General features: G+C 42.1%; 1 protein-coding gene across 1 annotated transcript; it reads right to left on the reverse strand.

Moving 5' to 3' along the window:
- Window positions 1-396: 396 nt before the first annotated feature.
- LOC118121033 (phosphatidylinositol 4,5-bisphosphate 3-kinase catalytic subunit alpha isoform) lies at window positions 397-23,720 on the reverse strand. Its single transcript, XM_035176640.2, has 26 exons — window positions 23,310-23,720; window positions 22,814-22,882; window positions 17,926-18,030; window positions 17,594-17,762; window positions 17,025-17,151; window positions 16,429-16,638; window positions 15,924-16,018; window positions 15,646-15,801; window positions 14,545-14,790; window positions 13,996-14,081; window positions 13,409-13,514; window positions 11,699-11,851; window positions 11,259-11,393; window positions 10,079-10,203; window positions 9,819-9,900; window positions 9,436-9,600; window positions 9,119-9,222; window positions 8,821-8,992; window positions 8,621-8,727; window positions 8,374-8,495; window positions 7,925-8,003; window positions 7,636-7,806; window positions 7,237-7,354; window positions 6,596-6,747; window positions 5,788-5,950; window positions 397-5,629 (listed from the first exon to the last, which is right to left on the reverse strand). Exons 3-26 carry the CDS (start codon window positions 17,979-17,981, stop codon window positions 5,522-5,524), a joined length of 3,207 nt encoding a protein of 1,068 aa, XP_035032531.2. The 5' UTR covers window positions 17,982-18,030; window positions 22,814-22,882; window positions 23,310-23,720; the 3' UTR covers window positions 397-5,521.
- Window positions 23,721-24,066: the final 346 nt, after the last annotated feature.

Genomic DNA, 24,066 nt, shown 5'->3' on the forward strand with positions numbered 1-24,066 from the left:
GTTGGTGGTTCGATCCCCGTTGGTGGTTCGATCCCCGCCTATAGTCTGGATCCTGAGGGTCCAAGGGCCGTAGTAGTGCTGCATGTGTGCGCTAATGGGTGCATGAGCTCCACGTGGATGAATCTGTGAAACTGCTACATAAATACAGTTCATTGACCACGAGTAGAAATGCTCCACAGCTCATGTTCATGTCTCCAGGAAAATAACCAAATCCCTGAATTCTTCTTTTTAGGAATCCACCCTCTAATCTAACAGTGTAAAAGAGAAATCAAGAATCTTCTTCCATCTTACTCTCAATTAAACCTTAAATAATTCAGTCAGGGGAAACTTTCATGAAGAAGCCTGCTGTAGAGTCAAACTGTCGGAGTGGACAGTGCACGAGCAAACACGGCCGGGTGAATGTTTAACAAATTTATTTGTACATCTTCACAGAACAATCAGATGAGCAGCCAGCCAGTCAGTCAGTCAGGGTACAAACCTTTACTCTGTGACCAGGGAGCCGAACTGAAACACAATCATATACACGTATAAATAAAAAAAACGCAGGTTATCGTGAGAATGAATTTGTCCTAGAAACTGTTCCTACAGGGAGCAAACTTAAGGCATTAATTCATAAACATCTGTATGGCTGCATAGCAGACTAAATTAAAAAAACAAGTATAGCAAGAGGAAGAATATTCATCTTTACCCAATCTCATGCAGGTATAGGCAGTGAAAAACAATACATTGGCCCGTTACATTCATTCATAGTATAGGTTAAGGTTCTGACAGCGTGGTATGGAAATACACTTTGTTAGTTTATAGTACTGCAGACAGAGATGAACATGAAGCCACCGAACATTCAGTCAATGTTCCTCGTTTAACGTGAGAATGTGGGACGATCGAGATAAAGAATCTTCAGTAATTTGGAGGATTTATCGTATTGGTTCTTAGGTAGTTTTTTTTTGTTGCAGGAGTTTTTAAACCCTCAAGGTTAAATCAGTTTAAAGCCCATTCAAGGCTGGATAAGAACACAATAAGTAACTGTTAGTTTTGATAACTTTCTGAAACGCTTCCACAGTAAAAACAGTCGTATTCACTAAATATCAGGGCACATATTCATACAAAATAACGTGAACACAAATTCATCAGAAACAGAAACATCCAGGAATAAAGACTCGTCTGACAGTCATTCAAAACAACAGAGGTAATATTTCCAGATTGGATATTACATCAAATTGCACTTTTCTCTCTGTGTGTTTGTGTTAATGTGTCCAATGTTTCTTTTTCAATCATATCATCATGTCGATCAATGGAAGGTCAGACGATGTGATTGTACTCGCAGAGACAAAGCGAGTGTTGTCCTCCTCTCTCTGTTAATAGTCTGTCAATGAGCATCACTGTGTGAAGCTCACACTGCTGCAGACTGCTGTTAAAGTGACCCTGTGACAATTGAGCAGGTTTGTTAATATGACCAGTGTTTTCATTGTTGGAGCATCAAAGTTAAATCTAGTCTGAAGAAACCCTGCACCAATTCAGCTCCAGGTCTGAGACCAGGAGAACTTTCCATCAAACAAACAAACTGTGAAAGGTTGTGCCACATCGCTTCAGTGCCGGAGCTCATTCACATGATTATGAAACTGAAAATCTAAGATCAGATGCTTCATCACGGCTCCTACTTCCACCTCAGTCCTTCACCAGTTCAAGAAGAAGCTGCTATTTGACTCCTGAATGTCAGGACTGTGGCACCAATGACACTCACGACCAGCATCAAACAAACAACCTGTACACAAACACTGCAACCTTTGCTTCTCACGTACAGCACACGACACACACTCACACAGAGTATGATACCGCACCCCCGCACCTGAACTCTAAACCAACACAGCTGCGGATCTGATTCATGACATTTCAAGTAAAACATTTACAAAACAAAAAAACGTTTCCCTTCTTTTGTGTTTGTTCCTGAAGCTTTTCTGCAGAAAAAAAAATAAAACTTGTTTTTCTTTTGTGGCACAGAAATAAAAACATTTAGAGATACCATCACTGCAACAGTTAAGTGTCATCACACACACACACACAGACACACACACACGTTTTCACTGGGACCTGCCAGTGAAGCTCTGCAACCTGTACAGACGGATAATTGATGCACACACACACACACACACACACACACTCATCCTAACAAATTAGAGGATATATGGCAAAAGAGAATAAAGATAACAACACCACAGGTTTGTCACATAGACCGTTCATAAAGATGGACGACATGACAGCTCCACAAAAATAAAGCCAAATTGTCTTGACCGCCTCCTGGTGGCTGGCTGCAGTACAGCTCATACATCCCACCTCTTCCATGCGAGCAGATGTTGACAACAAGTCAAAATACACATCAAATTAATATTGTTTTTAAGATGGTGTCTGTCATTTCATGTAGCTCGTATCACTTTGATGTTTTGCTTGTTACGTTTGGAGTTAAGTTGTTTTTTTTGATGCTGTAAAACAGAGTGAAACATCCTGATTGACATGGACTGACTCACGATTGGTTGAGCTCGTGTTTCGGGGGGGAACCTCACTGCCGCAGCTCCATCCACCAACAGCTACTTCCCAGGGTCTGATGGCAGCGTTCACATTGGGGACATTTCTGGACAGTGGGAGGAAGTGGAGCTGCGTCGTCCATCTCTATAAACACTCGAGGGTTTGTCACACATGAAGCCTCCCATAGACTGTAACTGCACATACATACGTCTGAATGTACATCCTACATGATGGTTATGCTGCTTGGAAACATGCACACTAGGCTACCGTCACTCTCACAGAGTCCTTCAAAACAAAAAGGCATTGAGAACATTTTTTTAAGTGCATACACCAACCTCCCATTTCTTAAAAAAAAGTATCTAACTGATATGACTTTACTGCAATGATGCAAGTCCAGCATTGACTTCCACAGGCCTCACGTTCTCAGACCTGGTTTGGCACGTTAGAGTAAAAATGGCAAATAAACGGAGTAGCAACAACAGACTACGCTCAGTGGCACTGCATCTGACTTTAGGAAGAGAACGTGGCCGATGAGAAACCATAGAAGTGCACGTCAGGTCTATGTTAGTGGTTAAATACATTCTAGCCATTAAATCTGCAATAGTACGACATCACACACACACACACACACACACACACCCACACATCAGAACAGACCACGACTTTGGCTTTTCAATACAATCAACAGTTGAACTGGCAAAGTGCAGACTTTCCTTTCCACTGACAAGAGCTTCATAATATAGGGTTGATTTAGCCATGCACACACACCCACGTGTCCTAGATACAAGCTGAGGGCATCAGGGGCTTGTGAGGCTGCGCTCGGGAATCTTCTCTCCCTCCTTAGGAAACCACACAGCTTTCAACAGGTTCTCAACACAGAAACTGTCTGTGCACCTTTTTTAAATCATCTCAAATCATCTCCAGAGAGCAGCCAGCTACAGTCTGCTTTTAAAACAGGGAAATAAAAATTCATTTTCCAAGCTGTGGTCCTGCCTCTGTGTTAATTGTGTTATCTCTTATTTCTACATTTAAGGACTTTCTCAGTTGTCTTCCTGTAAAACATTGTGATATAAAGCCAGGGGCATGTACACACATTCATTTAATGAAATGTGAGTTAACTCTGCTCAACTCTGCCTCCATGTGTTTATGGATCTTCAGTTGGCAGGACTTTGTTTACATTACCAGAATGTAGCTGGAACCAAATTCATTGAGGGAGGAGGGGGGTGGGGGAGATCAACAGTCCTGTGTCGCTCTTCAGATTCATTCAAAACCTTTTCCCCACATGCTGCTTCACTTGACAGACGCTCTAACGACAGTTTCACTGTGACTTTAACACTTTCAAAAACCCACATGATCAAATGTTTCTGTTTGAAACAAATATATAAAAAGAGCATGGCTTTCACAGTATCTGTCGAGAGGAGGCGGGGCTCAAATACAACCAGGGTCTCAGGCTCAGAGGAACGTTGTCCATTGACAAGTTCAAATGCACTTTGTCCATGAGTCAACATTTCAAAGAAATTCTAATGGGGGACTTGATGAAGATCATCAACCTGACACAGTTAGAAACTCAGTACAAAGAAAACCCCACTGAAGGTCAAATCTAGCATTTCCTAAAAACTGCCATGCTTCATGTTAATAGTGCTGCTGCTGTTTGCTGACTACAACTTGCTCAGGCAGAGTTTGTAGGAGATTAACGATGTGCAGTGTCGTAGAATGTTGTGCTGTGACGCCAAGGCATTTTATCAACAGGAAGACGTGACCCTGGGCCCCTGCTCGCTGACATTCAAACAGCCAGAGGCGTAAAAAACAAGTCCCATTATCCCAAAAAATGGGAGAGTGGCACTTTCGCTCTTCTCATTTCGCATTCCAATACAAATCAATGTTTAGATTTCATAACGGGGCTGCAAACGAGCCACAATGACACAAATTGGGCTTCTGACACAGTCAAAGTGAGATGAACTTGAAAGTGACCGAACCAAAAAGAGAAGATTAGAAGTCTTTCTTTTACGAATGAGTTGAGAAAACGGGGGGAAGCCGTTGCAGTTGCAGTAGCCAGAGGAAGCTGTAAACAGGTAAACGGAAATAAAAAGAAAACTCCTAATACATTTACACAAACAATGAAGTGTTTCTGGAGAGTGGATTCTGGGATTTTCCTGTGTAGAAACTGAAAGAAACTAGATACATAAATAAATGTAAAAAGGTCATAATAAATCTGTATATTATTCTGGTAGTTCTAAGTGCTGTTTTTTTTGATGGAGAGGCATCATCACCCTGAAGTCTATGCAGGAGTTTAAAAGCGATTTTTCCCATGAGTAGAGTGCTGCTTCTTTGATGGGAGACTGCAGAGCTGTGCACGACACACGCACTCTGCTGCAGGGCAGTTTCTGAGCTCTGAAGATTCCTCAGAGGGGGCGACTTCACCGCAGGGATGGTGGAAGACTGTACAGTGGTAGTCTTGCACGTGTAATCCTGCACGTGTCAGATCATTTAGACAGTTCCTTGTGCCCACTGCCTCCTCAGCAGTGATACGATTAAAAAGGGTTTCCGAAGCACCTCCTGTCTACGGTGGAGCCACAGTGCAGCGTCAAAAGTGCAGCAAGTGGCTACATTTAGAATTCAGCACAAACGTCGTCTTTATGCCTTTTTGTCCAATTTGTGTTTTCTCCAGAAGAAGCTGAGTAAGAGGTAACATTTCCTTAGAACCCAAGTCTGATCATGTTGGGCAAGAAAACAAAGGAAGCATAGTAGCCATGGACACAAGCATCAGCCAGGACGGCCATATCTTCACCAGGACAGGAAGGAAACTCGCTTCCAGGGAGAGCATCATCACATGATTATGCCAAGAAAGAAACCCTGTAATAATATGAACCCAAATGGAACTTTCCTCGTCAGTGAGCTGTTGGTGATGTGCGCTGGAACAGAACTGAAGCTCCATGAAGGACTAACGCTGTGTCTGGCCGACAGACGTTAATTCTCCATTGTGGGATTGACGCGGAGGAGATCAGTTTAGTGCATGCTGTCTAATTGTGTGGAATATCCAGTCCATCTTAGTGGTCCACCCTCCATGGTGAGCATCATTCATCTGTTTCATAAAGTAGTCCAAGGCCTCCTGCACACAACAGGGAAAACATGCAAGTAGGTGAAATTAATTTGGCTTCAGAAAGACAATTTAAAGACAATTTAAAGACAATTTAAAGACGATTTAAAGACGATTTAAAGACGATTTAAAGACAATTTAAAGACCCCACAGAAGAGAAGCCTACACACCTGCTCACTCTTCTCCAGAGCCAGAGTCTTTCTGATGTAGGCGATGTCGTCAAATGACTGCAGCTCAGGCATTCCGGAGCCCAGCATCATGGAGAACAGGTTGATGAAGAGGTTAGCGTGCTGCCGGATGGCCAGGTAGGCTTTATAACACATCTCCTGGAACCTAGAAGCACGGAGGAGGGGAAATGTGAGGAAGACAAAGCAATAAGCAAACGTTTTTATTCCATACTAGTTAGTGAGGTGGCAGCTGTGCAGGGGAGTCACCATAACAGCAACTGGATAAGACAAGTGAGCATTTCTGTTTCACTTCCAGTCTGACGCCATCAGAAGCTGGGATGGTTTCCACAAACAGCGACAGCCTGGTTCACAAATGATTGCCCCACTCTTACTTCAGATTTGATATTTTTGAGACCTATTGGCCTCTTGCTGGCTCAAACACGTCACATGAGTAGATTGTGTTGAAAATTAAAGCAAGCTTAAATTATGTCATGGGAAAATTGCAGCTTGCATGTTACAAATTTTGCTCGCAAGACAGGAAGGATTGTCGGCCGGTTCCTGTTTTTTACTTAAGCACTGACGCAAAGTTATTCCACAGAATTATGACAGAGTTTATTGAGGCTGAGTCATACGTTGAGAAAACATGCCAAACAAAGGGGGGGTGAGATAAGACAAATGCATTGTGCTGTTAAATAATAATAATAAACAAACCTCCAATTCAATATCTTTGCAAATTAAAAACCACTGCATACTCACTGATTTCCTATCATTTACATCTGGTTCATAAAAGGAAAACGTTAGTCTTTCTAACCTCTCAAACTCTTTGGTCTTTGTGCACTCCTGGGATCCCTTGGTGATGACGATGAGAAAGTCCTGAGTCAGAACGAAGGGCACTCGCTCTCTCTTGTAGCCAAATTTCTTCTTCTTGTGATCCAGGAAATGACCAAAATCTATATGAAACAGCTGAAAGAGAGCAGAACATAGTAATGAATACAGAAAGTCAATAATCAGTGATAAGTAAACTTATATTAGGAGGAAAACCCAAGGAACTGACACTTATCACCAACAACAAACAGTACAGGACAAAATAAATCCTAATCATCTAAACATAAACCAGACAAAGAAGCTTCCTAGATTATGTTAACTACATTTTAAAATGTGATCATTGTGGATCATATTTTAAAATAGTTCTTTAAAAATGATAACAAAACTATATTAATTTTACTCTGCTGTTGTTGTCTGTGTTGCCTCGCTCTTCTATACTCTAAACTGCATGTGTCACAATGAAATACCACACTACTGACGGATTTGGATTCTGGAGACAAATGAGCGACACATATCAAGGAAGGAGCAGAGTTATAGGCACATAACATGTAGGTGCAAGGCTAAAGGAAATCAGAATCAATGAAAGTGGTATTTGTGTGTAAATGATGTGGTGTGTGTGTGTGTTACCTGTCCATCATCTTTGACCATAATGTTGCTATTGTGCCTGTCTCCTATCCCAAGGATAAATGTAGCTACGCAGTAGCCAGCACAGGATCTTGTAAACAGATCCACAGCCAAGTCATACCTACACACACACACACACACACACACACACACACACACACACACACACACACACACACACACACACACACACACACACACACACACACACACACACACACACACACACACACACACACACAGAAAAAACAAGTGCAGAGTTTAGTAAATTATCTGTAATTCTAATGATCCATGAATTCTACTTTTAGACATTCTGCAGACACTTTATTCTAATTAACTGCTTCATTCTATCTAATGATGCAGAGATGATGTGAAAACGATATCAGGAGAAAATGAACTCACATTTCGCCCTTGTTCTTGTCCTTGAGCCACTGATGCAGAGTGTTGGAGTTGAACTGCAGGGCTCCCTTCAAGCCTCCTTTACACTGAATCTGCATGATGGTGTGGGAGCTCCGCACCACCTCGATGAGACCCACGCAGTCTCCCAGTGACAGACAGCCATAGGGGAGCATCCTACAGACACACACATAACAGAGTATCTTAGCACTGTGCGCTGGTGAAGGAGAGAAGAAAGAAACTGAAGCAGAAAGGTAGAGAAGTAAAAGAGAAATAAAGACAGAGATGATAGTACCGTAGGTCCAGTCCCTGATTCTGCCAAATGTTCTCCATGATTTTAATAATCTGCAACGTCAGCATGTCCTGTCGCAAGTCTACAACACAAACAGTTACAATTATTATTATTATTATTATTAACTATTATTAGTAGACACACACACACACACAATACAAGGATGAGTTAGAATGATCATATAATAAAACATCCTTGCGTATGTGTGCTATATACAAACACTTCCCTTACCTTGAATCTATAACAGACTTATAACATGTTTTCACAGGAAGTTTCCCATATTCCTCAGTATTTAGGTTTAAGAAAGCTCCACAATTTATTTTGTACTTTGTACTTTGTGTGTGTGTGTGTGTGTGTGTGTGTGTGTGTGTGTGTGTGTGTGTGTGTGTGTGTGTGTGTGTGTGTGTGTGTGTGTGTGTGTGTGTGTGTGTGTGTGCGCGCGCGTGTTTTACCATCTCCATTTTTGAAGATGATCTCATTGTTCTGAAAGAGGAGCTCGGACATGATGTCAGGATTCTCCCAGTTCAGCCACAATGGCCTCTTTGCTGATGACATTATCCTGCATTCATCTAACCTGTGCACAAAGTAAATCAAGTTATTAAACAATCGATTTTTCACAACTGTACGCACACAAGTACACACCACTGCACACAGGCGCACATACATGCTCACAGTAACTCTTGCACTATTGTGTCTGACCTCAGGTTTCCCAGTTGGTGCGCAGGGTTTAGAGGAGAGGTGTAGTTCTGGAGCGCGTCCATGTAGTCCGGCCTCTTCATCTGGTCCACAAGAAACCGCATCTGGACCTACGCAGGAGAACAGAACAAAGATGTGTATTTATACGCACACACCCAAATACACACGCAACAACAAAGAAATCGTCTAAAAAGGAAAAATACCTTCTGCGTCTCATCCTTCTTCTCCTGTTTAAGGATGTCGGTGAGGTTTATAAGCTTCTCCATGGCCTCTACCTGCCTGCTCAGGTGTTTGAGGTACATGCCACAGGCCCGGCAGTAAGCCTCTAACAGCAGCCCGAACCGCTGGCTCACTGTTTTATTGTGCATTTCCGACCTGTGAGGACGACACAAAGACCAGTGAGGGGAATGGAGGCAACATCACTTTCCAGTTCAGTCAGAACAGCATTGTATATAAAACTGATTGTATTAGGATAAAAAAGGAATCTGGATGGTGACTCACTTGAGATGCCAGAAGAAGAAATGTCCAATCCTTTGATTGGTCAGGGCCTTTTTGAGGAGGAAGCGGGCCAGAGGATTTTCGAGGTATTGCTCATATTTTAATACCTAGAAGAGGAGGTGAGAGAGGAGGGAAAGAACAAGAGGTGATGCAAAGTTGAGATTCAGATGAGTCACTTCACACACCACGAATATCTCTGACACACAGGAGCAGGACAAACAGAAGCTGCTGGAGAAACGTACTCCACAGCCTTTTAGTTTCTGAAAGTGTTCTCTCTTATCGTCCTTGACATAATAGCCCCAACTCTCTGTTAGACCCACCTGTACAAGCTGGATCAAGTACTGAGACAGTTTGTCATCGGTCAGGTATTTGTCAAGGCAGCGTACAGCAAAGTGTCGGACCATGGGGTCTGGATAGTTGCAGTCCAGCAGCTCCATGGTCTGTTCAGGACGGATGGATGGCCACTCCTTTAACAGACAGTACATCTGGGGAATACACAAACCGAGAAATATTAATTAATGCTTATATATAAAAGTTATAAAATTACAATTAAGTAAACATTTTATCAACAAACAGGCAAGGAAACAAAGCAAAGACGATTTCATGTTATTTTTTGATTGTGCAAGCTACAGCTAAGAAGCTAAAATAACGGTGAATGGTTAAATATCCCAAAGAACAATCACATGAAATGGCGAAGCATTACCTGTGCTACTTCATCTCTGGAGTTCCATTTGACAGCGAGAAGGATCTTGGGAAGGATCTCAGGGATGTTCATGCAGTAGTGCCTAGTACAGAAAACCAACAGGGATAGTTAGCGTGTGTTGCATCAGTGACCTGCGTACAAGGATCAAACTAAGGGCAGTAGAAAATGAACAAATTTAAATGTCTCAGCTGTTAATCTACAATAATAAACTTAGCTTTCATAGACAGTTTACAGCACTTTAAATGTCGCTGGGAGGTCACCTGTGTCTCCAGAGGAAGTCTTTCTCCTGCTCAGTGATTTCTGACAGAGGGTCTCTGTTGCTCAGCTGCCTCAGCTGCTCCGTGTCACTGTCTGTCAGGGCGTGATCCCTGGCCACACGATTATTCTGAAACACAACAGAAGGTAAATTCTTGAACAAAACAATATTTTTTTTATTTTATTATTATCTGAGCTGTATCTTATACTTTTTAACCTCTTATCTTGTTAAATTGTGGCTGAAGAATTATTATTATCCTACTTCTGAATCGATAATTTCATTAGAGACTGTTATTGAGAAGAAATACTGTATATTTTCAACACTCACAACAGATCCAATAACACCTACCTGTAATTACATGTGGTGTCTTACACAACACACATATCTGTTCCAATTCCTTGACACAATACTATCACAGCTAACTTGGCAGATTGTCACAGCACATGTAGTGACTACACAGCTACAACTCACACGAGGGCCTAATTAATCAACATCAAAATATCTCATGCCACAACAGAAGACTTATGAAACATGAAACAGCGTCATTAATAATTTACCTGGTCTTGGTGGTGGACACTATATAAAAACAAGTGCGTATTTGAGATCTGTTACTTGATAAATGAATCGACTCTCTTCAGTGAGAACATGAGGGACAAGAGGTCTTTTTTTAATGGGGCAACAGATGAGTTTGCTTTCTGTCTCTGTCCCCAGTACTACAGTATCTAATTCATTTGGTTTGTTAAAAGTACACATCCTCTTGTTTACGACTCTTGGTCTTCTGTGGCCCTGGTCAGACCTGGTGGTGGCCACAAGCTAGTCGACGTGTGGTCACTGAGAAGCATCAGAATATTGTTGATTCATTGTGAAACGCTTCACATATGGCCCAGGATGCATTTGCGTTCACACAGCAAAAAGAATGAATAAAACTACTTGTGAGTGGATCAGGACGGATGTTAACACCAGGTCTGAATGGGGTCTGTATGTCCCAGGCCTCTTGTGCTCATGAAACCATATACAGTACCTACAAACAGCAGGGGGAAAACACAGGGCTCTGACTCCCCTATTATACAGATGAGGTGTGTAGATTTAAACACATGCTCAAGTACATTTTTTAACTCTTTAATATGGTGTTGATGCACCTTTCCAACCTACAAGTTATGGGGTGTAAAGCAGGTTATAATTACCTGTCCAGAGAGGTTGTAGTTAAATCCCAGCTCCCTGGAGATGGTCCAGTTTGCGTGATCCTCTACTGCGTTCATATCTGGGTATTTGACTGGACTGCTGAAGTGGTCAAACTCCAGCTCTAAACATGGCGTTTCCTAGACAGCAGAGATTCAAATTATTACATTTTGTTGGGTAAATTATGGTATCTCATAAAACAGTCAAACTGATGGAAACATGGAAGCCTGTTAAAGTTTACTGCCTTGGACATCAGCATTTGATTGACAGTCACAAATCACTGTGTGTGAACTCTGGTTTCCAACTGTTTAAATATTGAGACAAATCAGCGACAACTACAGCTCGAGATCACAAGACAGCAAGTCGTGTAGTCTGCTCAAGAACATTTAGAGAGCTAGGGCATGAAAACATTTACTTTTCATGTACTTTTGCTGAATTGTAATACCTTATTGGGGTTAGATCCAGTGACTCCGATGGGGTTGAGGAGGTCTTCAAGGCCATGAGGGACAGGCCAGAGGTTCAGAGCCATTTTGTTGGCCACCAGAGTATGAGTGTAGTCAAACAAGTTGACATTTCCCCACGCTAATGGACAATGCTCCTGAAGAGAGACAGAGAGAGATGTAGAGTAAGAGACAAATAGACTGTCAGATTATTACGGTAATTAGTTTCAATGTGAGAATCTCATGGGGGAAACAAAACAGACAAAAGCACAGATTGTGAATAATGAAGAGACCTCATTTAAGTTTCGTTTTTCTAACGGACTGACTTAGAAAAGTCCTTTTAAAAAATGACAATACAGAAAAATGAAACAGCCACAGTTTTTTGTTGTGAATGCATCGGACCTGGAGATTCTCCTGCATTATTCATATATGAAATGGAAGTTCATGTCTGAAAACATCACTATTCTCATTTTATCTGCCTGTGATATTTCTGCTTAATCTTAGATATGAAGGATATCAAACTATTTCAACTGTCCTGCTCTCAGCTAAACTCTATCAGCCTTCACAAACAGTGGGGAAATGTTTAGGCTAACATCTTGATCTTCAGCGTGAGTCTTCAACAAGTGGCATCAATGGAACAAGGTGACAAAGTGCAGCATAGTAAGCTGGACAGAGTTACATGCAGGCAGCCAGTCAAAATCCATCTATTTATAGTAAGTGCTGGAACAAAAGGCGGCTGCAGAGAAGTGTTTATCTTTAATTCAGGTTGGGCACGAAAGAGCAGCCGCTAACCCGACCTCAGCCTATCGTGGCGCAGCAGGGGACTGGACTCGGCCCAGGTGTCTGTTACAATATCCATGTCTGGCATTCATTGATACACTCACACAAAGACAGACACACACCTTTCCAACAGCTTTTCCACTAGAGAGGGACCGGGGAAAAAAATCGACGGCAGTGGGTGTGTGTTACAAGTATCAGGCCAACATTTTAACACTACATGGTTTCTAAACTCGAGAGTAAAATGTGCAGAAACTCCTTCTGTTCACCGTCAGTTTGAGTAGGTGTCTAGAATATATGAATATTATGCTAATGCTTAGTGCACAACACAAGTAATTTCTGGGTGATATCAAAAAGGTATAATCATGCATAAGTTTTAAGGTCAATGTAGTAATTTGTTAACTTCACAGCCCAAAGTTTGAGATTAAAACAATTAGTTCCTTTCACATCATGTCCTCAATGTGGGTTTCAGAAGGGAGACATAATCCAACATGAATGGAAAAGTCCCCTCTGCCGATTGTGTTTCTGGTGATGTTCAATGCCAGCACAGCACCCACGGCTGATTAGTAATTAAACAGAGCCAAAGACGATACCACAGCTCTCATTCACCTTGGACACATACACTCAGACAGGCCGACACACAGAGAAGGGTCGGAACATGTGCCAACACCAGCATATGCTTACACGCACGAGGCACCTATAGATATAAGTCCCTCCGAGACGGGTTAGCAGGCCATTGTTGTGACACATGGAGGTCATCTTCCTTCTGCTATCTTTAGGTCGTGACAACTGTAGCACCATATTGTATTTGTTTGATGCGTTATACGTTTCCTTTTGCAGTTTTAATGTTAAAATGTACATTAAATCAGTCAAACTCCATCAACTATGAGCTGTGTGTTGCTCTGTGGAGTGGTTGACTTCACTGCCTCATATCCTACCTCCTTCGCTCCCTTTCGGCCCTTGACGGAGCAGATGGAGAGGCAGAGTCTGGCAGCGCGGGGGATGTCTGGGATGTACATATCATATGTGAGCCACTCGTTCCACCTGCAGAGTAAGAATGAAGGACAATTAACAAGACGTAAACAAAAACAATGTCCCGTTTAACCTTCAGCTTCCATCACGAAAGAGGGAAATAAGAGTTATGCCCAGAAATGTTCTGATGCCCAACAAACTGCTTCTGATGATTCCTGACAGAAAACTTTGAGCTGAGTTGATCCAGTAGATCAGAAAGACATTGAACACCACACTAGTTTTAACATGAACACTGTAATCAGGTATTCGTGCAGACAGCATCTTTGTTAAATGAGGCTCAATAGTAATATAATACAGCAGTTTAGTGTTACTAGGAAGACCTCCTGCCTTTGACTGCTTAAAGTTAATTAGCTTTGTAGATTGTCTAAATTAGTATTTCAGTGAAAGTGAATTGTTGAATATGTTGCAGCAATGTTCAATAGAGCATATTATTATTATGATTAAGAGGATTAAGAGGGCTGCAGGAGTGGATAACCTGAAGGTGGTGAGTTACCTGGGGTTGGAGCAGGGTACTCTCTGTGTGTTCACGTTGTCACACATCTGTTCACCTCCATGGTAAATGCCTGTCCTGACATAAATCTACAAGAACAGACCAAAGTGAGTATTTAAAGAAAGAAAGAAACACTTTCACGGTAAATCTTTGACCTTGAGGATCAAATTAAACTACATGGTCATTACGCTACATTTACAAATATGATTCAAAACAACAAACCATCATAAGCCACTAAAAATACTTTCTCTCAGTAAGAGTCACATGTTTACATGAGACTCGGACAATGACTGTTTGTTTCCACAGGATGTGATGGTGTTGGAGGGTGGGCACACGATTCAAAACCGGAAAAACAAATGTTCCTTTTCTTATTTTGTTCATCTGTAAAAAATACTGTGAATACAAATAAACATTTCTATTTTGTCCTACCAGTGAGCAGAGCATTTAGCGAAGTGTTAATGTAGAGTAATGGAGTATTGTTAATGGGATTATTTAATTTGACTGATTAACACAAACAGTGGTTTATTCTCTGTCAGCGCTGGACATCCCCACCTTGTCTATGTCCCGGATATTGACATTGACATATGTGGCACAGAGGATTCGTATTCTCAGCGTTCCGTTGATGGTCCACAGCGACTTGGCAGCTGCCTCGCCGTTCATATAGGAGGTTGCCGTGGAGATGCGTCGAGAGTATGACGGCATGACGAAGTTGTCCGTTGGCAACTGGCTGTAAAGGCTGTCCTTTGCCATGAGCATCAGGTTAGGCAACCTGCCCAGCATGATGCAACTACGGATATACTAGAGGGGAGAGACGGAGCGAGGGAACGAAACAGAGGCGGATAGTTAGAAGGAAAGTCTACACAGAGCTGGTTAAGTTACACCATGCGTAAGTGTGGCCAGTGATGTCAGTTGGTCACTTTCCAGCAGCTGACTGGAGACGAAACAATGGCCGTCACTGTGCGCTACCTCGACTTTGATCCTGGCACAGAGGGAATCGCCCCCTGGCTCACAGCATGTGCTCACGACGCTGGGCATGAGGAAATGGCTCCAGTGTCTTAACTGAGAGACAGTGGAGCCCTTTGGACATATCTGAGCTGGTATCTGGTTTCTTACATGATGTGAATGGCTGTAATGGCTGATCATTTTTCTCTTTGAGCCATTTTACTAAGTCTGAATATCTTTTGCAGTTAGTGTGAACCAGTAAACGTTCACAGATTCTCAGACAGAAACAGTCAAACGACCTGAGCTTCATTCGTACTGTTCTTCAAACAACTCTACACCTAAATCGTAAAGAAACTAGAATGTCACTCCGTAGAACACATACCTCCGCCAAGGCCCAACAGGCACCTTAAATTTAATCAAGCTCACACTCCCAGATATCAGCCCTTTAAATGTGTCTGTTATGTCTTTTTTTAAAATCATGATCCATGAATTATCCCCTGGGAAATTAGTGAAAAGAAAAAAAACCTTTCTTGCAATGTTCGAGGTAAAAATAATTCCTTTGTCCAGTTTCGTACCAACATGTATTGGGTTGTTCCCTGACCCAGTATCATGGAAATCTGTTCAGTTGTTTTTTACTAAACATAGCAGTGGAAACTATAATTTAGACGAGTCAATATATATTTAAAGTCCAATGTGATGCGTGACTCTTACCTTATACTGACTGATGGGGTACTTCTCCAGTAGGTACTCATCACAGCCACAAACCTTGAGGATGTATTTACCCTGGTATTCCTGAACACACATCTTTAACTGCTCCGGCGACAGCAGCATGCTGCGGGTCTTCTTACGAATAGCCTCTGCAATCACCTTCGGGACACAGATACAAAAAGATGGTCAGGCAGCTTGGACCATATTTAAAGGGGATTCTTCTTCTTCTCGGATTGAACATACAAATTGAATGTAGACAACACAAACATTTCATGTCCCACCTGTTCAGGCACGCAGTCGTGGTTGATCTTCAGTGTGTACTTTTGTTTGTCATTGTTCGGCGAAACAATCACCCAGATCACAACAATGATCTGACCTAGAAAAAGAGAAAGACAAAAAGACAAAGTGACAAGTGATAAATTATTTAGCAAAAATGAGAAACAATGAGTCACCATTAATGATTCTGAGGAAAGAGGATATTGAATTGAGTACTGTGATTCTTTTCTGTGCATTGTTTCACAACAAAATACTAATGAGCACTTAAATCAATTAATTGATTGAAAAGATCATTACTATAGTTCCTATCCATTGGAAAGGTTGGCTAGTAGTGATTAAATATTTATGGGAAGCTGAACTGTTCACTTATTGCTCTGTGTTTTCCTTCTTTCTAGGGTTTAACTGAGGAACAAAAATGCAAAGACTTTCTATTTCAAAATATTCTTATTTCTTTCTTTAAAACCATCCTATGATATCGGTCTCCCCATTGAAAAACACGCTGTCACCTACCTTTGTCCAGTTTGCTATGGATGTGCTTGGGAAGTTCCTGTGTGGATTCTATGTTGGGTGGGTAAACGTACAGCGCTCTACTGTGAGGCCCACTGGCGTCTCTGAGCTCCACGGAGTCTTTACAAACATTCAGGATGTTTCTCCTGAAGTCCTGAACCTCAGGGTCTTTCACAAGGTCAAACTCGCACACAGGCATACCGATGGCAAAACCTGACAGAGGAGTAGGCGGTTAGTGGGCTTTTTGTTCTTCATGGGAATTGTGGCTTGTGTTATACGGATGTGTTAGTGCAAGTCTGAAGGCAGCTTTAGATTGTGTTTTGACAAATCACATAACAATTCATAAACTGTCTTGCATCTCGTCTCTTTTTCATGGAATTAAAACAGCAGCTATTTAGAATAACTTTAAATTAAGTGTCTTTTAAATCAAAACATAACAATTTCAATAATCAAAATTTCTAAGTGAACAGGAACAATTTTGGGACGTTGTCACTTTCCAAACTATATAAACATTTTACATTTTTCTAAACAAACTAACAAAACAAAGGGGAACCATGGTTGAACAGAAACAGTTTGATCGGAGGAGAAGAACATCTCACCGATCTCTCTGTTGAGGATCTTTTCCTCTCTGTTGCCAACTGGTTCAATGACCTTGAGGAAGGGCTGGAAGAGTCGGAGGTCGCACAACCTCCGAGTCTCATCATAGAACTCCTCCCGCTCCGCTTCCTGCAGGCAGGAAAAAAAATAAGCAGAAGCTGTGTTTAATATTCCACTTTCTGTTTCTCATGAAATGGTGAATGGACATGAAGAGCTGAGAGTCTGCCTGCAGCTGCAGAATAGGTGATTTAGAGAAGTGGGAATTGTGTGTTTTCCCAGCACATGACAAGTTATTCTTAAAGCGATTTAATTTTGTCGAGCTTTTCAATCAGAACAAAGAACAGGCAAGGTTTCTCTGTGATTTTCACCACAGAAGAACATGTTGGCTGTATTCAAAGTTCAGTATCTTAGCTTTTTTCTTTTTATTATCAGCTAGCTGCCCTTGCAGTGTCTGTTCCTCTCAAATAAACCACTGTCTGAGGATCTTCCATCAGACTTTCAATAATAGATTTCCATTACTTATAGATGCAAAGCTCTTCCCACCAAATATTCAAACTTGAAAACTTCTTACCTGTGTAACACTGACAAAGATGTAGGATGTCTCCTCCTGCAGGAGGTGGTGGAGGGGATATTTCCTGGCTTCCTTGAACAGCTCATGTTTGATGGTGATGAGCGTGGCCTCGCGGAGACACTCCAGAGTCAAGATCATCCCGTTGGGCAGCAGACAGTCCACCAGGATCCTGCAGACATGCCCACCATCATTCAACAAGTTTAATGATAAACATCGGTAGTAATTTATTAATAGTGTATTACTGTTATTTTGATATTGGCAATAGCACGAAGTTAAAACTGTAAGAATTGCGTGTATTTGTACACAATAACACAGTGAGTTGTGTAACACACCTTGGAGGCATCAAGTGGATGCCCCATAGCTCCCCTGAGGACGGCCTGGGAGGCATCTTCTTCTTACTCCCAGCTCAGTCACACAGTTAAACTGCAGAGCAAACCCTGAAAGGTAAAAACAGAATAAAGTAAGTTCTGTCCCTCACAATGTAAAACACAAACTGAGAGTTCTGTTCATTCAAGCCCCAATAAGTGTATTTATTAATTAGAGATTACATGATGCTCAGAGTAAGAATGTTGTTTGTAACTTAAATCAAAATCAGGATTAACCAACTGACACACAAATTACTCAAAAACGGATGAAGTGGAACACTGCCTCAGTGGGGGTGATCACACAGACGTGTAAGGAATGTCTTGAACTTCAAAATCCCATTAAATACAATTAGGCTGCACCAAGTTCTACACACTCACAGTCCCGTAAATGTTTTCATTATGATCCACGAATGAATCTCTGATAAATCTATGAAAATGTTGAAATAATCTTGTTGAAGAAAGTGAAAGAAAAGTCTTGGATCCGCAACAAAATTTAATGGGTTCTTTGGACCAAACGTTGGCAAATTTCATGGAAATTGGTTCAGTTGTTTTTGCGTAATCCTGCTAAAAAAACTAGCAGAAACAAACAGACAGTAGTGAAAACATAACTTCCTTGGCTGGGGTGAAAATACCAAGATGAGAGGAAGCCTGTTTCTGTAGCACCAGTTTACAAACACAGAGAGATAAATGCTTTCAATGAGAGATGTGAATGAGCCATCTATCCATCTGATGCTGACTAATCCTTGTGTTTAGATCTTTATACCCAATCTGAGAAAGTCACTCTCGTGCTCAGTTGGGTTTCTTTACTGCTTGACACTTGACACTAAACACCAGGACAAAAGAAGTCACTGCGGGAATTCAGCCAGGTCGAGTGCTTAACTGATAATCACACTGAGATCAATTCCAGCAGAGGTGCTTCATCACAAGTCATTTAGCTCATCCTCTCACAATCCTATACCTTTACTTTACCAATATTTTTTGTGGTTAATTGTGATAACTCCACAATAATCCTCTAGTTAATAGAGGGATGTGAGTTCATCTTTTCACACCGAAGCCAGTCAGACCTGAGTTCAGCCCTGATGAGGTGAAGAGGCCGAGAGAGAGATTTTCCATTTCTCTGAATCACGACACACATCTCAGATGAAAGTGGAATCAAATGTGAACTCGGTGCAGCTTTTTGGCAAAGAAAAGGAAGGTTAGATATATCACACAACAGCCCATTCAGATGCACTCAGATTAGCTACATGAATGGAAAAAGGAAGAGGGTTTGAAAGGCTCCTCCTGACCTTTGTGGAGAAGTTGGATGTCACTTTGCAAACTGATATTGTATCAGTGCAGCTGCTAAGCACGTAAAGAGTAATATGATTTTTATTGGCACAGCGCAGCAATGCTCTCATCGGTATTCTGTGTAACGCATGCCTAAAAAAAAGGGAGCTCAACTGGAGGAGCCATCGATCTTTAGGTATTAAAAGCAGGTTGGAACAAAGTTGTATCAATGGAGGACAGACATTGTTGTGGAGATGAATAAAAGTCTCGCTAAAGATTTGCTTCTCATCTGCCTACAATGGTTTTTGAAGAAGATGATACTATCAATGTGTTTCAGCTAATTATTGTCAGTAATAGACCAATATGGCGTTTTAAAGCTGATGTCAGCCAACAACAATAGAGATGTTCCTATACTATCAGAAATGCCTCAGATTCTGCCATCAGGTCGGGCATACACAAAGCTATGTGCAGATTGGAAGCCACGTCTGTAAAGTATATTCATCTCACACACATACAACTACATTCTTTTTACAGTTGTGCCATTCTGTCATTGGCAAGTACTGTTTTTAGAGCGGTGATTTCCGGTAGTGTAGCGTTGAAGCATTTTAAAGCAATGACATCAGTGTTGCTAATTACAACACAAGCAATCTCATAGAGCATTTGAAGAACCATCACTTCCATACAGGGTTTTAAATGCACTAAAATAACAGTAGACGCAAAGTCCAGGTGTTGGATCCAGTATCAGAAAGAAAAAAATTGTATCAGAACATATCTGTAAAATACTGTGTCTGCACTTTCTCAAGTTAATTTAACCAAGGTGCAGTAGCTCGTTCCACTTTCTGTCATGAAGTTCTGGGGAATTAAAGGACATCGGGGACCTCGATGACAGAGTCGTTTTGGCCCGACTGCACAGGTTCAACGCTGACTCACAAACACCAAAACACCACAGTGAGGCAACAGCAGATTGTAACATAATGATGGGAAAATATGCGTCTGTGTGGGCTTTCAGGAAATTACAACATTACGCCTAGACTTATGCTTTAGAAAGCTTTACCGCTGCACGCAGAAAAACAGTCAAAATGAGAAGAGAAGACAGAGGAGTATCCTCACATTCATCTTTCATTATTACCAGGTTTGACTGTATAAACTCAATTGAAAATAAATACATCAGGACGATAAGACGGTTCTTATCATCCTGATGCTGTGTTACGGTCCCAGTCAGTCACATTATACGGACAATAATACAGCTTTAACTAGATTTACTGCCTCACAGTTAGTATGTCCCTATTGACCAGTGAAGTTGGAGTTTACATCTACATCTGCCAGGCTCATACAATATTAAACAGTATGTAGACAACTTTATTAATCCCACCAGGGGCAATTAGTTTGGTGCACAAAAAAACCCTGTAAAATCTATAAATGATACATAATAAACACTATACAAAGATCAGATGAGTTATTTACCAGTTTTCTTCTTGTCTGACCATTAATGGGAGTTGATCGTCATCAGAGCTTAAATCCTGAGAATTTTGTTTGCTGCACACATTGTGACACCCCTAGAGGCAAATGTTTGATTTCAGAGATAATGATATAAAAATAGAATTGATTTGACCCGACTTTGTTGAGCTTTGTCCTTCTTGCTCTGCAGTGTGACTTCTACATTACTGTGAAAGTTTGCCAATAACTGATTCTGATTAAAGTTGCAGTCATGATGGTATGACGATGCTTTTAAAAAGGATGTTGCCCAAAGAAGCTGTGGATCTTAAGAGGCTGATGCTTCACACACACATATCTTCAACCTTGCAGGAATATAATATCTATACAGTTATGACAGTTTCAAGGTGGGCAGTAAGATTAGTGTCACTATTTCAGTATCTGACCATATATGAGATATGGACACAATCTTCTGTTCCTGAGTCACCGCTTTGAATTGTGGCCAGAAACGTGTTTTTGAAGTCAAAGTAAAGTTAAACTTTGACCTTTTGGATATACAATATCATGTTGTCATCATTTTCTACAATTTGACATTTGTGTGACATTTTTTCATATAGATTCTTGAGTTATGGCCCAAAAAACGTGTTTTGTGAGGTCACAATGACCTTGACCTTTGTCTACCGTGATCTAATCAGTTCATCCTTGAGCATGAGTGAACGTTTTCAACTTTCAAGAAATACCTCCACGGTGTTCATGAGATATAATGTTGGGCTGGATAGACAGACATAATGCTTTTGGCCAGAGCTGTGCTAAATCATTAGCACTTAGTAAGAGGATATAGTGGCCAGGCAGGTCGAAACCTTCACTGCTCATATCAATCAATTAAGACCACTCAAATATGTTTAGGTCATTGTTTTACTATCAAGCAGCTTTTCAAACTAGGACAAAACAATACCTAACATCTGTCAATTTATTGATCAAACTCCCACAAAACATTTCACCTCATTCAACAAAACCAATATGATCCTCCAGCAACCACCCAACAACTTTGCCTGTAGATCAGTAAGAGTAATAAAGGCGACTTGCAGGATGCCCTCCTGCACCAGACCTTAGTAATATCCTGGGGCATTTATCTGACCTGCTGCTGGTAGGTTTATATCTCCTTGCTAACTTTGGTGAGCTATCTTTCCAGCTTCCAAACCTCTGACTTGTTAGCGACGTCTCAGGTTTTTGTGATCACATCCATTTCCTGCAGATAGTATAACCAAGGCCACTTTAAGCTTTGTAGAAATAATCAGGTATGGGCTCCTATTCCAGAACAAAAGTAATGTCGACTGAAAAACTGTGACCAAAATAACATAGACGTTCCAGACACGGCTGTTACAGGTTGTTGAAGTTCAACTTGTAGATTTGACAGCTGTTAAATCTCCATACCTATGTCTGTGGTTAACAATGGAAACAAACAATATGAAATGGCAGTTCAGGCTAGTTATCGGGCTAGGACTCGTAGGGTATCCCCCAGAGGGAGCCCTCATGAGCTGCAGGAAGCTGCAGAGGAAACGGACAATGCCTGGCCAGAAAGCTCAGCTTCCCCTGCTGCCAAAACAATCCCAAACAGTTTGAGCATCCTGTTGCTGATTGGATTGAGGACGAGTCTATGTAGAGCAAGTAAGGATCGAAAAACCCACTGAAAAACTCACACCAATCCTCCAACTTGTGGGAAATTGTGTTATAACCGAGGAAAACAGCAAACTTATTTCACGGAGGAAGGGAAGTATTGAATATTATGTAGAAAAACAAGCAAAAAAACAGTCAGAACAAACCACCCATTGAGCTGTTGTGTGATCTGTGACCCTGATCAGGATGCAGCTAAGCACTTTAGGACAAAGGAGGAAGCTTCCTCACAACACAGGATGTGGGGAGTGGGAAAACACTGGCCTGGATACGAGCTTGCTTTGAATACTGAAACTCAATAGTTGTGCGGGTCGTGCTGCAACTGCAGGTTTGCCAGCTCGACCGAGTACAACACAGTCAGTGGCATATGTATTTGTGTGTTAGAGTAGATTCGCTGTCAGGTACACAAACAAAAACTGCATGTGATATGAACTGTGTTTGTGCAGGGCTCATTCAGACTGAGGGGGTTATTGGAACATACCTTAGAGAGAAGTCCTCTTATTTGGACGATGGGAGCCTTCCACCCTTCATCTTTCAGTCCATCTTCACGCTGTCACGGAAATATGAGCAAGGAGGAGAGGAAATTAAAACACAAACACAAACAACACACACACACACACATACAGTCAGGTTGACTCAGGTTGGCTAGCAGCAGGTTAGCTAACAGTGGGTGTTTTGGGAGATGACAGCTACACAACACTGTGAGCCCCCCTCCCCTCCCCCTGTCATATTAAATACACATAATCATGTTATAATGACATAAACAAGACAACACGTTAACAAGACAAACATTATTATTACCACACACATCTATTTGGACATGTGTCCCCCGGTTTGGTGATGGTTGACGTTAGCTGGGGAACAAGGGAGCTAGCTAACATCGAGCTAACGCTGAGCCTGTCATCCCCTTGTTGCAGAATAAATAACCAACATTCAACACTCGTGTCTCCTGAAAGCCGAGAATCTTGCTCATTTACCCCGGTAACCTGCGCGTCAGGGCGGCGGAGGGTGTGAGGATGCTCCCCCCGGCGTTTCCCAGTTAGCTGTAGCGTCTCCAGCCCCCTCCGGTGTCCGGGCTCCCAGCTGGCCGGTCGGTGGCTCCCGGCGCCGGGCAGAGCAGGCTGGTTATCCGCCCCCCGTCAGCCTCGGTGGTGCCGTGATGTCCGTGAGTGCAGCCGCTGTTCCACCGCGACGACAGATCCCCTCCTGGTGGGTGGGTGGGTGGGGGGTTTGTACGCGGACAGGAAAAGAAACGGAGGCGCGGTCCAGTGAGAAGAGCTCCGACCTGAGGATGTTGTGGGCGGCTGCTGAGGGGCTGAGGAGCCGCTGAGGAGCCGCCGAGGAGCCGCCGAGGAGCCGATGAGGAGCCGCCGAGGAGTCGAGGAGGAGCCGACAAGTGATGCGACAAAGCGGCCACGCTGCTGCTGTCTGAGCCACCCCCTCACCTTCCTCTGACACACACCACACACACATATACAGTCACATGCACGCGCGCACACACACACACACACACACACACACACACACACACACTCTCACACACACACACACACACACTCACACACGCACATACACACACGCACACACACATAAACACTTACACACCCACTCACATACACGTATACACCTACACACATACAGACACACACACACACACACACACACACACACATGGGCCATTCATTGTGGACAGTAACCGAAACCTAACCCCTAACCTTAACCATAACCAATTCA

The sequence above is a fragment of the Hippoglossus stenolepis genome, chromosome 14 (assembly GCF_022539355.2).
Source record: "Hippoglossus stenolepis isolate QCI-W04-F060 chromosome 14, HSTE1.2, whole genome shotgun sequence".
NCBI classification, from domain to species: Eukaryota; Metazoa; Chordata; class Actinopteri; order Pleuronectiformes; family Pleuronectidae; genus Hippoglossus; species Hippoglossus stenolepis.

Bases quoted from the DNA above. Each gene is read 5' to 3' on its own strand.
- LOC118121033 (XM_035176640.2), bottom strand. From the start codon at position 17,981: ATGCCTCCCAGGCCGTCCTCAGGGGAGCTATGGGGCATCCACTTGATG. The intron at 14,082-14,544 runs GTGGGGATGTCC...CTGTTCTTGTAG, and splicing joins ATATCCGGGACATAGACAAG to ATTTATGTCAGGACAGGCAT. The intron at 6,748-7,236 runs GTAACACACACA...GCTCTCTTTCAG, and splicing joins TGGTCAAAGATGATGGACAG to CTGTTTCATATAGATTTTGG.